General features: G+C 43.1%; 1 protein-coding gene across 1 annotated transcript in view; it reads left to right on the forward strand.

Moving 5' to 3' along the window:
- The first annotated feature begins 3,756 nt into the window (after nt 1–3,756).
- The window catches only part of LOC126255811 (protein scabrous), a 226,329-nt gene continuing 217,503 nt past the window's right edge, over nt 3,757–12,582 (forward strand). Inside the window, exon 1 of the mRNA XM_049955434.1 lies at nt 3,757–3,982. Within this exon, the coding sequence (XP_049811391.1) occupies nt 3,757–3,982 (226 nt within the window). The remainder of the gene's footprint in view (nt 3,983–12,582) is intronic.

Raw genomic sequence — 12,582 nt, forward strand, 5'->3', positions numbered from 1 at the left:
AATTATAGCCCCACTCCTGAAACTATATTTTATTTCCATCATGGCGTTTTCCCTTTTAGATACAACATTATGGGCAAAAGACTAGATGTCTGTCTTACATCGACAGGCCTTTGTGGCCGAGCGGTTCTAGGCGCTTCAGCCCGGAACCGCGCTGCTGCTACGGTCGCAGTTTCGAATCCTGCCTCGGGCAAGTGTGTGATGTCCTTAGGTTAGTTAGGTTTAAGTAGTTCTAAGTCTAGGGGACTGATGACCTCAAATGTTAAGTCCCATACTGCTTAGATCCATTTGAATTACTTTGTCTTACATCCTTTTTAAACTAAGTGCTTAAACTAAGCACTTCGTTCGTGGTTTTCCAGTCTTATTGTTCCCTCTTGGTACTCGTATTACCCGTCTTAGCCTATAGATTAACCCATTTTTCTCATAATTTCGAACATCCTGCACTATTTTACATTATCGAACGCTTTTTCCAGGTTCCTTGATTTTTCTTTAGCCTTGCTTCAATTATCAACCACAGTGTTAGATTGCCTCTCTGGAGCCTTTACGTTTCGCAAAGCCGAACTCATCGTCATCTACCAGATTCTCAGTTTTCTTTTCCATTATCCTCTATATTATTTTTGTCAACAACTTCGACGCATGAGCTGTTAAACTGATTGTGCGCCAATTTTCGCACTTGTCAGATCTTGCTATCTTAGAAACGTGATGGTATATCGCCAGCATCACAGATTCTACAAACCAGCGTGGATTGTCGTTTTGTTGTCACTAACCCCAATAACTTTAGGAATTCGAATGGAATGTTATCCATCCATTATTTGATCTTAAGTCATCGAAAACTGTTTTAAATACTGACTCTAAATAGTGTCTCCTATCTCTTCCGGTCGATTCCTTCTATCCCGTCATGAGACAAGTCTCTCCTTCACAGAGACTTTTAATGTACTCTGTCCACCTATCCGTTATCTCCTGTACATTGAAAAATTTACACCAACTCTTATTGCACTTTCCACTGGGGACTCGTCTTCCTTAATCTTATAGCCCCTGTGGTGTAAAAAACATACCAGTGTCGGCCTCTGAGTAATGTGTAACTTTTTTAACCCTATATGACCCTTGTAACGCTAAATAATTTTTCTTAAATCGTGGCCAGCCGCTGTGGCCGAGTGGTTCTAGGCGCTACAGTCTGGAACCGCGCTGCTGCTACGGCCACAGGTTCGAATCCTGCATCAGGCATGGATGTGTGTGATGTCCTTAGGTTAGTTAGGTTTAAGTAGTTCTAAGTCTGGGGGACTGATGACCTCAGATGTTAAGTCCCATAGTGCTCAAAGCCATTTGAACCATTTGAACTTAAATCGCGAACGCGTTTCGGGCTCAAAGCGCTCGCTACCGTCGTGTGTGGGAAGTTAATGGAAAGGCTCACATTTCAGCTGTTGAGTAGGGGAATACTGCATACTGAAGTCAGTGTCAGTTATTGCGCACACATTCGCAGTTATCTCACGTCTAAAAGAACGGTTTTGCTTCTGCTATCGCGTCAGTTTTCGCTGTTTTATGTGAGACACGGAATATGAAGGACGTACCGAAACTATTCGTTTAAACTGATAAAGGATGTAGAGAACATCAAACCAAATATATTTCGATCAGGAATATAAGGTCTGTGTATTCAGTTAGTAACGTTAGAGAACATTTTGTGATAGGCTGATTTGACAATGCGTACTTCCTTCTCAACGGATACAGATATCGCGTCATCGTGGAACATGTGTTGCCAGAACTACTAAATGTTAGACGAAGCACGTACTTCAGCTCAATGGTGCACCTGGATATTTCAGCATAACTGTGTGGCATCACCCCAGAATCGATCTTCGTGAGTTTATGCATCGTCCGAGGTGGCCCTGCGATCTGGCCAGTCAGATCCCCTGACCTTACGTGTCTAGATTTCTTCCTCTCGGGGCGTATGAAGCAGCTGGAGTATGAAACCGCTGTAGAAAGAGAAGAACACCTCTTCCCTAGAATTACTGTCGCTGCTGGTCCCATTACGGATATGTCAGAAATCTTCGAACTGATGCGACAATCAGTGGTAAACCTTGTACTGCGTGCATGCAGGCCAATGGTCGCGCATTCGAGCAGCTCCTGTGAATCCCGCTGCTGTAATTAGCATGCTAAACTACACTAGTGGCCATTAAAATTGCTACACCACGAAGATGACGTGCTACAGACGCGAAATTAAACCGACAGGAATAAATTACTGTGATATGGAAATGATTAGCTTTCCAGAGCATTCACACAAGGTTGGCGCCGGTGGCGACACCTACAACGTGCTGACATGAGGAAAGTTTCCAACCGATTTCTCATACACAAACAGCAGTTGACCGGCGTTGCCTGGTGAAACGTTGTTGTGATGCCTCGTGTAAGGAGGAGAAATACGCACCATCACTTTCCCACTTTGATAAAGGTCGGATTGTAGCCTATCGCGATTGCGGTTTATCGTATCGCGACATTGCTGCTCGCGTTGGTCGAGATCCAATGACTGTTAGCAGAATATGGAATCGGTGGGTTCAGGAGGGTAATACGGAACGCCGTGCTGGATCGCATCGGCCTCGTATCACTAGCAGTCGAGATAACAGAAATCTTATCCGCATGGCTGTAACGGATCGTGTAGCCACGTGTCGATCCCTGAGTCAGCATATGGGGACGTTTTCAAGACGACAACCATCTGCACGAACAGTCTGACGACGTTTGCAGCAGCATGGACTATCAGCTCGGAGACCACGGCTGCGGTTACCCTTGACGCTGCATCACAGACAGGAGCGCTTGCGATGGTGTACTTAACGACGAACCTAGGTGCACGAATGACAAAACGTCATTTTTTCCATGAATCCAGGTTCTGTTTACAGTATCATAATGGTCTCATCCGTGTTTGGTGACATCGCGGTGAACGCACATTGTAAGCGTGTATTCGTCATCGCCATACTGGCGTATCACCCGGCGTGATGGTATGGGGTGCCATTGGTTACACGTCTCGGTCACCTCTTGTTCGCGTTGACGGCACTTTGAACAGTGGACGATACATTTCAGATGTGCTACGACCCGTGGCTCTACCCTTCATTCGATCCCCGCGAAACCGTAAATTTCAGGAGGATAATGCACGACCGCATGTTGCAGGTCCTGTACCGGCCTTTCTGGATACAGAAAATGTTCGACTGCTGCCCTGGCCAGCACATTCTCCAGATCTCTCACCAATTGAAAACGTCTGATCAATGGTGGCCGAGCAACTGGCTCGTCACAATACGCCAGTCACTACTCTTGATGAACTGTGTTGTCGTGTTGAAACTGCATGGGCAGCTGTACCTGTACACGCCATCCAAACTCTGTGTGACTCAATGCACAGGCGTATCAAGGCCGCTATTACGGCCAGAGGTGGTTGTTCTGTGTACTGGTATCTCAAGATCTATGCACCCAAATTGCGTGAAAATGTAATCACATGTCAGTTCTAGTATAATATATTTGTCCAATGAATACCCGTTTATCATCTGCATTTGTTCTTGGTGTAGCAATTTTAATGGCCAGTAGCGTACCTTCTGTGTAAATCGTCCCTAGCATCAGAAATTTCCATCTGAGATAGTATGTACCACAACTAAATATACTTCTTTTGATATTCTCTAGCCCCTGAATTAATTTGAGCGAATATACTCCGAACACCTTTGCGTGTAGGCAGAAAACGAGGGTTTTGTTTGGCATATCGCAGTTTCCGCCCTGAAGTAGGGTTGGGTGATGGCTAGGTTCAAAGAGGCCGGCCGCGGCCTGTGGCTGCCCCCGGCTGCCGCAGAGGGCCACCTGCCACACACGCCGGAGCCGGTGGCGCCACGCCGCGCCTCCACTACACGCCAGCCAGTATCGCAGACGGCCATCTGGCGTCTGTGCTCCAGCACCCCCGCTGCACCCTCAACACCACAACAACAGTCGAAGACTCAGCCCTGGACCTCTCCACCTTGCGGCAGTGTGCAGAAATATTGACACGTCTGTCGATGGTAATGAAGTACCGTAACCGGAAAACTGAACATTTTTATAGTGATTAGTGATGCTCATTAAATAGAAAAAACTTTACTCCACCTTTTACGGGGTGCATTCAAGTTCTAAGACCTCCGATGTTTTTTCTCCGGACTGCAAAGAGATAGAAACATGTGCATTGTTTTAAAATGAGGCCGCGTTCATTGTCAATATGTCCCAGAGATGGCAGCACCGTAAGGCAGATGGAATTTTACCGCCAGCGGCGAGAATGAGAACTGTTTTAAACACTTAAAATGGCGACGTTTTCCTTACTTGAACTGCGTGCAATCATTCGTTTTCTGAATTTGCGTGGTGTGAAACCAATTGAAATGCATCGACAGTTGAAGGAGACATGTGGTGATGGAGTTATGGATGTGTCGAAAGTGCGTTCGTGCGTGTGACAGTTTAATGAAGGCAGAACATCGTGTGACAACAAACCGAAACAACCTCGGGCTCGCACAAGCCGGTCTGACGACGTGATCGAGAAAGTGGAGGGAGTTGTTTTGGGGGATCGCCGAATGACTGTTGAACAGATCGCCTCCAGAGTTGACATTTCTGTGGGTTCTGTGCACACAATCCTGCATGACGACCTGAAAATGCGAAAAGTGTCATCCAGGTGGGTGGCACGAATGTTGACGGACGACCACATGGCTGCCTGTGTGGCATGTTGCCAAGCAATGTTGACGCGCAACGACAGCATGAATGCGACTTTCTTTTCGTCGGTTGTGACAATGGATGAGACGTGGATGCCATTTTTCAATCCAGAAACAAAGCGCCAGTCAGCTCAATGGAAGCACACAGATTCACCACCACCAAAAACATTTCGGGTAACTGCCAGTGCTGAAAAAATGATGGTGTCCATGTTCTGGGACAGCGAGGGCGTAATCCTTACCCATTGCGTTCCAAAGGGCACTACGGTAACAGGTGCATCCTACGAAAATGTTTTGAAGAACAAATTCCTTCCTGCACTGCAACAAAAACGTCCGGGAAGGGCTGCGCGTGTGCTGTTTCACCAAGACAACGCACTCGCACATCGAGCTAACGTTACGCAACAGTTTCTTCGTGATAACAACTTTGAAGTGATTCCTCAAGCTCCCTACTCACCTGACCTGGCTCCTAGTGAGTTTTGGCTTTTTCCAAGAATGAAAGACACTCTCCGTGGCCGCACATTCACCAGCCGTGCTGCTATTGCCTCAGCGATTTTCCAGTGGTCAAAATAGACTCCTAAAGAAGCCTTCGTCGCTGCCATGGAATCAAGGCGTCAGCGTTGTGAAAAATGTGTACGTCTGCAGGGCGATTACGTCGAGAAGTAACGCCGGTTTCATCGATTTCGGGTGAGTAGTTAATTAGAAAAAAAAACGGAGGCCTTAGAACTTGAATGCACCTCGTATTTCATACGTTCCAGTGTTAATTGGCACTTCCCTTATAACTCGAGCAAAATATCAATTTGAAGTCTACTATGTCGATGTATGTGTGATGATAGACGATAGTACTATCTGCCGCCACCAGATGGTGTTTCTGTATTCTATAGGTGACGCGTTGTAGCAGTACTTTTTCCGGCTTGTGAGTACTCTGGTGGACACGGATAAGACAACATGGAAGCAGATAATCATGAGCAGTGGTGGACAGTATGGTTTCCCTGTAGGGAAGAAGTGACGGTTTCAGATATACATAAGAGTTTAGTGGCCACATGAGGGGAAACAGAACCGAGTCGCTGACCCACTTTTCGTTAGGTTTCTCAAATTTCACATAAGACGGGAACTGTGCAGAAAAACGCAAAAGCACTGGGCGTCCAACAACTGTACGCAAATTAAACATTGTCCTACGTGGTAGTCGCTTGATAATGGGGCACAGTCGAATCACATTTGATGAGCAAGAGATAGCAATAGGTCCATTACGGGGAACCCTCCACACTATGATCCACGAGGATTTGTCCCATTCCCTCGCATTTGCACAGAAACAGAAGTGTCGGCAGTTATGCTAATAGTTGGTTCAACGCGAGTTCTTTGAGCGTTTGGTCACCGTCGACGAGTCATGGTTCTTCCACGATACTCCAGAAAAGTCACGGTCGGGAATATTCGCGCAGAAACAATTGGTGACTGTGTTCTGGGATCAGGAAGTGATACTGATGGTGGGATGGTTCCCTCCCAATACGACTCTCAACAGTGATCGGCACTTCTTTTCAGTGTACATGCCCCGCCAAGGCATTCACCAGCGCCGCCACGGAGAATGAGGTCATGGCGTTCTGTTCCAACACGACAATGCACGGCCACATGCTAATCGTCAGCCCATTGCCACATTTGTGAAATGGGATTAACTGTGCTTCCATAGCCTCTATATACGCCGGATATTGCTCCTAGCGACTGTGCGCTATTCGACGCAGTGAAAGAGGTCATGTGGGGTCAAACGTTCCTCCAGTGGAGCCGAGATACCCCCAAAAGAATGTTTTGCTACTCAGATACGGTAGCTGCCAGAAGGTGGTGAAAGTGCACAGATAATCTGTATTCGTTTGTTCAGTATATCGTTCCTGTGAGCACAAAAAACTTGTAGTGCCAATTATTGAAGGCCCCAAGTAATTGTCGGTTCTGTGCTGGTTTCAGATGGTGATAAAAATTCTTAGCTTCCCAGTTTGCAGCAGTCTTTTAAAGTCTGATGCGACACAGCCTTAGCACTCCTGTAAGCGAAACTACAGCAGCCGAATATGCTCCACTATGGAAGGAATACATCTAGGAGCTTTTCAGCCGACGCCAATTTATTTGCATTGGCTGTTTTCTTTATTGATCTGTTCGTAATACTATCAGCTTCGGGAAAATATGAGTAATCGTCATTTCCGGAACCTTATGATGCAGGAAGGTGCTCACTTTTCTTGATTTAGTAAACTTACCGAAATAGAATTGTACAGTGGAGCCTATAAACTCTTATCATAAGGTTCTGGAAAAACTGAGGAAGTATACGAGGACGTGCTGAAAAGTAAAGCTTCCAAAATTTATGTAAGAATTCTTACAACTTTTTAAATCAAACAACGTTATTAATATTCTTCATCTTTAGACTTCATGTCCACATATTTATTTCTCAGTATAGTTCTATTGCTATTGTCGGTCAACATTTGTATTCACTCCAGTTCGTCAATCGTCATTTGTTTTTCTGTCCAAATAGCAAAACTCAGCTGCGACTTCTAGTGGCTCATTTTCTAATTTGTTGTTGTTGTTGTGGTCTTCAGTCCTGAGACTGGTTTGATGCAGCTCTCCATGCTACTCTATCCTGTGCAAGCCTCTTCATCTCCCAGTACCTACTGCAACCTACATCCTTCTGAATCTGCTTAGTGTATTGATCTCTTGGTCTCCCTCCACGCTGCCCTCCAAAGCTAAATTTGTGATCCCTTGATGCCTCAAAACATGTCCTACCAACCGATCCCTTCTTCTAGTCAAGTTGTGCCACAAACTTCTCTTCTCCCCAATCCTATTCAATACCTCCTCATTAGTTACGTGATCTACCCACCTTATCTTCAGCATTCTTCTGTAGCACCACATTTCGAAAGCTTCTATTCTCTTCTTGTCCAAACTGGTTATAGTCCATGTTTCACTTCCATACATGGCTACACTCCATACAAATACTTTCAGAAACGACTTCCTGACACTTAAATCTATACTCGATGTTAACAAATTTCTCTTCTTCAGAAACGATTTCCTTGCCATTGCCAGTCTACATTTTATATCCTCTCTACTTCGACCATTATCAGTTATTTTACTCCCTAAATAGCAAAACTCCTTTACTACTTTAAGTGTCTCATTTCCTAATCTAATCCCCTCAGCATCACCCGATTTAATTCGACTACATTCCATTATCCTCGTTTTGCTTTTGTTGATGTTCATCTTATATCCTCCTTTCAAGACACTGTCCATTCCGTTCAACTGCTCTTCCAAGTCCTTTGCTGTCTCTGACAGAATTACAATGTCATCGGCGAACCTCAAAGTTTTTACTTCTTCTCCATGAATTTTAATACCTACTCCGAATTTTTCTTTTGTTTCATTTACTGCTTGCTCAATATACAGATTGAATAACATCGGGGAGAGACTACAACCCTGTCTCACTCCTTTCCCAACCAATGCTTCCCTTTCATGCCCCTCGACTCTTATAACTGCCATCTGGTTTCTGTACAAATTGTAAATAGCCCTTCGCTCCCTGTATTTTACCCCTGCCACCTTCAGAATTTGAAAGAGAGTATTCCAGTTAACGTTGTCAAAAGCTTTCTCTAAGTCTACAAATGCTAGAAACGTAGGTTTGCCTTTTCTTAATCTTTCTTCTAAGATAAGTCGTAAGGTTAGTATTGCCTCACGTGTTCCAACATTTCTACGGAATCCAAACTTGTAACCTCCCCCTCAGTTATCGACCTTAATGACAGTGAAAAATGAAACCGCGTGTGCCTAATGGGAATTTTGGAAAAGCAATCGTCACCGAAGTTAATCTGTCGGTAAAGAGGGAGGAAAGGGTTACATCTAAAAGAAAGGAAAAATGCAAATGAAACTGGTGGAAATTAATTTTGAAAAGGGGTAAAGTTAATAAAGAAAGTAAATGTGCGGCCGTTACGTTAACAATTAACTAGCGGTAATTAGATATTTGAGATTTGGGGGAAATCACGGTCGCCAGTCCTAAGGACAATTACTATAGTAACTGAAAAAGAAAAGTTATTACACATATAATTAGCACTAGAAGCGTGGCAACTGAAGGTTGACACGTGTAGTGTGAAAACTGAAAGTTTGTCAGAAGTAAGAAATTTCGCTACACTCTGACTTAATTTAGCAAAAGAATTAATAAAACCGGAAAATCGAAAGTTAATTTAGTGACTGAAGTTAATAGTGAGCTTTCTTTCTGAAGCACATCGAAATCCAGCAGAATACGGTTAGTCTTGGACTACCTCAACAATCATTTCAAAAGCAACTTGACTCTACGCAATTTAGAAACAAGAGATTTAACTTTGAACTTGAATTAAATGATTCTGAATAATTAACAATAGTAAAATTTAGTACGTACCAAGCTGAGCTGCAGTCACAGGTAAGCTAAAATATGCTAACAAAACTCGCACTCTTAATTTGTGCTCGTGTAATCTAAATATTGTAGTCAGCTATGAATAACTGAACTTTGAAATTAAAGCAGTGAAATCTAATTATATTATTTTAATGCTGGCGTTTGAATTTCAACGACACTCGGGTTCATTTCGGAAAAGGAAGGGACCCTGCTTGGCAATGCAATTGGGACAATGAGCAACAAAGGTTCATGTTAAGTTGCTGTAATTTTGCGAGGCAAATAGAACAATTTGAAAAGCTGAGGTCTGCCATACAGTTCTGAAACTTTATGTGCTTTTAGACTTCCTTGTTGGTTGATTGAAGGTTTGAAGCCGTCGATCGAGGAGGTGGCGACAGTCACTCATTGTCGGCCGTCGCTGTTGCAGAAGCTGGATGCTGGCGCGCCTTCTTCTCGACACGGTCACCAGGCGAAACGGGCTCCTGATGTGCGCCAGCTAATGCTTCCCGTCCGCGACACCATGTCAGAAACTATCATCGCAAGTCGAGCGCAATTACATGCTGCTAACCCCGAAAGCGCGGCAACTCGCGGGAGCGTCACACCACACACCTGCTCCACTCGCTACTCCAGCCAGACTCCCACTGCCCTGCCCGCGCTCCACGCGGCAGAGTTAACACTACCAAAGATCCTACACACTTTGATTCTTCACACGACTTATCGATGTAATCGTTCGATAGCAGTTTTCCCTAGGCAAGACCCAGCGTAAAAATACAAATAATATTTACGAAACAAACCAATTATACACCGACATAAATGCATATATATATATATATATATATATATATATATATATATATAGTAAAACAATTACAATATATAAAGGCACAGAAATGTCATATATTCAGGTAACAAATTAAGGAAAAAAACTTACAGTACAATAGATGGAAATAGGAGGATATGCATTTCCGGCGTTACACGTGCCCCACATTGTCTGAGGATGTTCGTGTAACGTAAACAGACTCAGAAAATGTCCAAAAAAGAAACAGCGGAAATGCATATGCTCAAAACATCAACAAAATTTAGCATTCGCCTAATTAACCATAAACCAATTTTTAGACAATAATAATTGAGTGGAGACACTCCTAATCTTATTCCATTCTGTCATCTTGCACAAAAATAAAACAGGTTGACAACATATTAAAATTCATAGAAAGCATAGAAAATGGTTTAGCTATTCCAAAATCATTAAAATTCGTAACACTATAAGAAATGGAATACTATTTGCAAAATTAATTAGAGTACATGGTCATAAAAACAGGTAGATCAAAATACGCAAATTAATTATTAATTACATAGAATACACATTTTATATAACCTTTTCATAATTATTATCTCGTCATGAGAGTCCACTTAACGCTAAACAAGAAAATAATATACAGTAGATCGACAAAAACATAAATATTGACAGCAGAATTCTTTCACATCAGCTGTCCGGGAAGAAAACCAACTCCGCCTTCCGTACTCGCAAGTACAAAGAATGCCGACAGCGGCACAAGAGCCGACAGCGGCTCCGCCAGGCCAGTATTGTTGCACCCGCCTGTGCGGCACGCTTGATCTCACTCGCCTGTGTAGCGGCATTTCCAGAACGTCCGTTTCACTGAATTCTTTAGGAAAACTCACTCCCGAGTAATCTCAAGGAGTCCCTTAATACTATCACAGTGGATAACTCAACACTGTCCATCATCACACGCATGTACTAGCCTGAAACTTAAAACAGCGTCTAAGTACATCGGCAATGACTAGTAAAACACACATTTATGAAGTCTTACAGCTAGTTACAAAATCATATTTACATTCCTTAATCTACTGTGACTCAGCTGAAAACTTAAACTAGCAGCTTGGATTTTTCAGTTGATTAGATCATGATTAAATTGATTAAAATTAAATTGATTAACCAAAATTAATTACTTATTAATTACAACTTCTTTAATGACCTCTTGGTCAGGCATAAGCATGGCAACCAAGCAAATCCTTAAATCTTACACTCTATATTTACATACTGTGCAAATTACCCATTCTGTGTTATTAATCAATCCTAGGTTGGTACAATTTCAAATCTACAATGTTCCGTATACCTAATAGTTTTCCAGAGCTTGGATACTCTAAGCAATAAGCATTTGTGTGAGGTATACCAATGACTTTATATGGTCCATTATAAACAAACTTAAATTTAGAGATTTCATTGTCTATCTCGCTCGATTTCTCATGAGCTCTTACAAGTACTAAGTCTCCGATTGCAAACTTAGCAAAACGCGCTTTAGCGTCATGACGACGTATGCGAGCATCAGCTTTTAGCTTCATTACTTCTCGCAAACGATCTTTTTTCACACCAATACTAATGTCAATCCGTGGAGGGAATTTGATTATCTCTTCCATGTCACTTTCTGCACTTTTGTCAATGCCGAGATTCCTCACGTTACGGCAGTTCAAATTCATTCTTACGTCAATGTCATCCGGCCAGTTAACAATGTGTATAGGCTGGTATTGCCTATGCACACCGTCTCCTGCCTCGTCAAAACTAACTACTATTGCTTTATCTTGTGAAGTAAATGTCAAAGTTTTGCTTTCGCAATTAATCACTGCACGGTACTTTAATAGCCAATCTAACCCGATAATTACTTCCGTAGTTAAGTCTGGCACGACGACAAACTCTTGCTCAAATCGTGCCCCACATATCTCGAAGTTGACAAAAATCTGTTTTGTGACCAGTTTACTGGCCTTCCCAGTAGCACCGATAATTTTCACTCCTGTTACTGGCATAACTACTATGCCAGGTCTGTCTTTCAGTAACTCAAATATTTTCCTAGATACAGCACTCAATTCTGCACCGGTGTCAATCAACACGTTTAGTTGTAGGTCGTGCATATTAACAGACACTACTATCTGTCTACACTTGTCCTCGACTGTTTCTTTATTATCCCACAATAAATCCTCGTCTATATCCAGGTCATTCCAGAAAAAACCATCCGGCTTTGATCCTAAATCCGGTTTATCTGGCGGCTTTTTCATCCTCTGTTCACATACAGTTTTAATTTCAACACGTTTGTCCCGAGGCTTAGTCTGTAGCTTCGCCTCCAATACCGAAACCTTATCCTGTAACTCGTCAACTAGTGAGTGTTGCTTTGCTATCAATTCACTAATTGTCACCTTCGTTGATTCCTCTTTAATCAGATTGATCTCATCTGCCAATCTACCTGGAGAAATGTGCCCAGTAGTATCTGCAATTACTTCCTCTAGATCTGCGCAACCCACACTGTTATCTTCTGACCGTATAATGTCACTCTAACCTCATACACGCTGTAATCTACGTGCTTTTCTACCAATCGTGTCCGGCTATCACTAAAATTTTCGTAATCTTTCTCCTTATTACTCCCGCAATGTTTAAACTGGAGGCTTGCGTCGGATGGGTCGGCTACTTCTACCACTACGACTTTCGGTAAAGTCTGCCGGTTAGGGCCAGAACTTTCC

The sequence above is a fragment of the Schistocerca nitens genome, chromosome 1, assembly GCF_023898315.1.
Source record: "Schistocerca nitens isolate TAMUIC-IGC-003100 chromosome 1, iqSchNite1.1, whole genome shotgun sequence".
Classification (NCBI taxonomy): Eukaryota; Metazoa; Arthropoda; class Insecta; order Orthoptera; family Acrididae; genus Schistocerca; species Schistocerca nitens.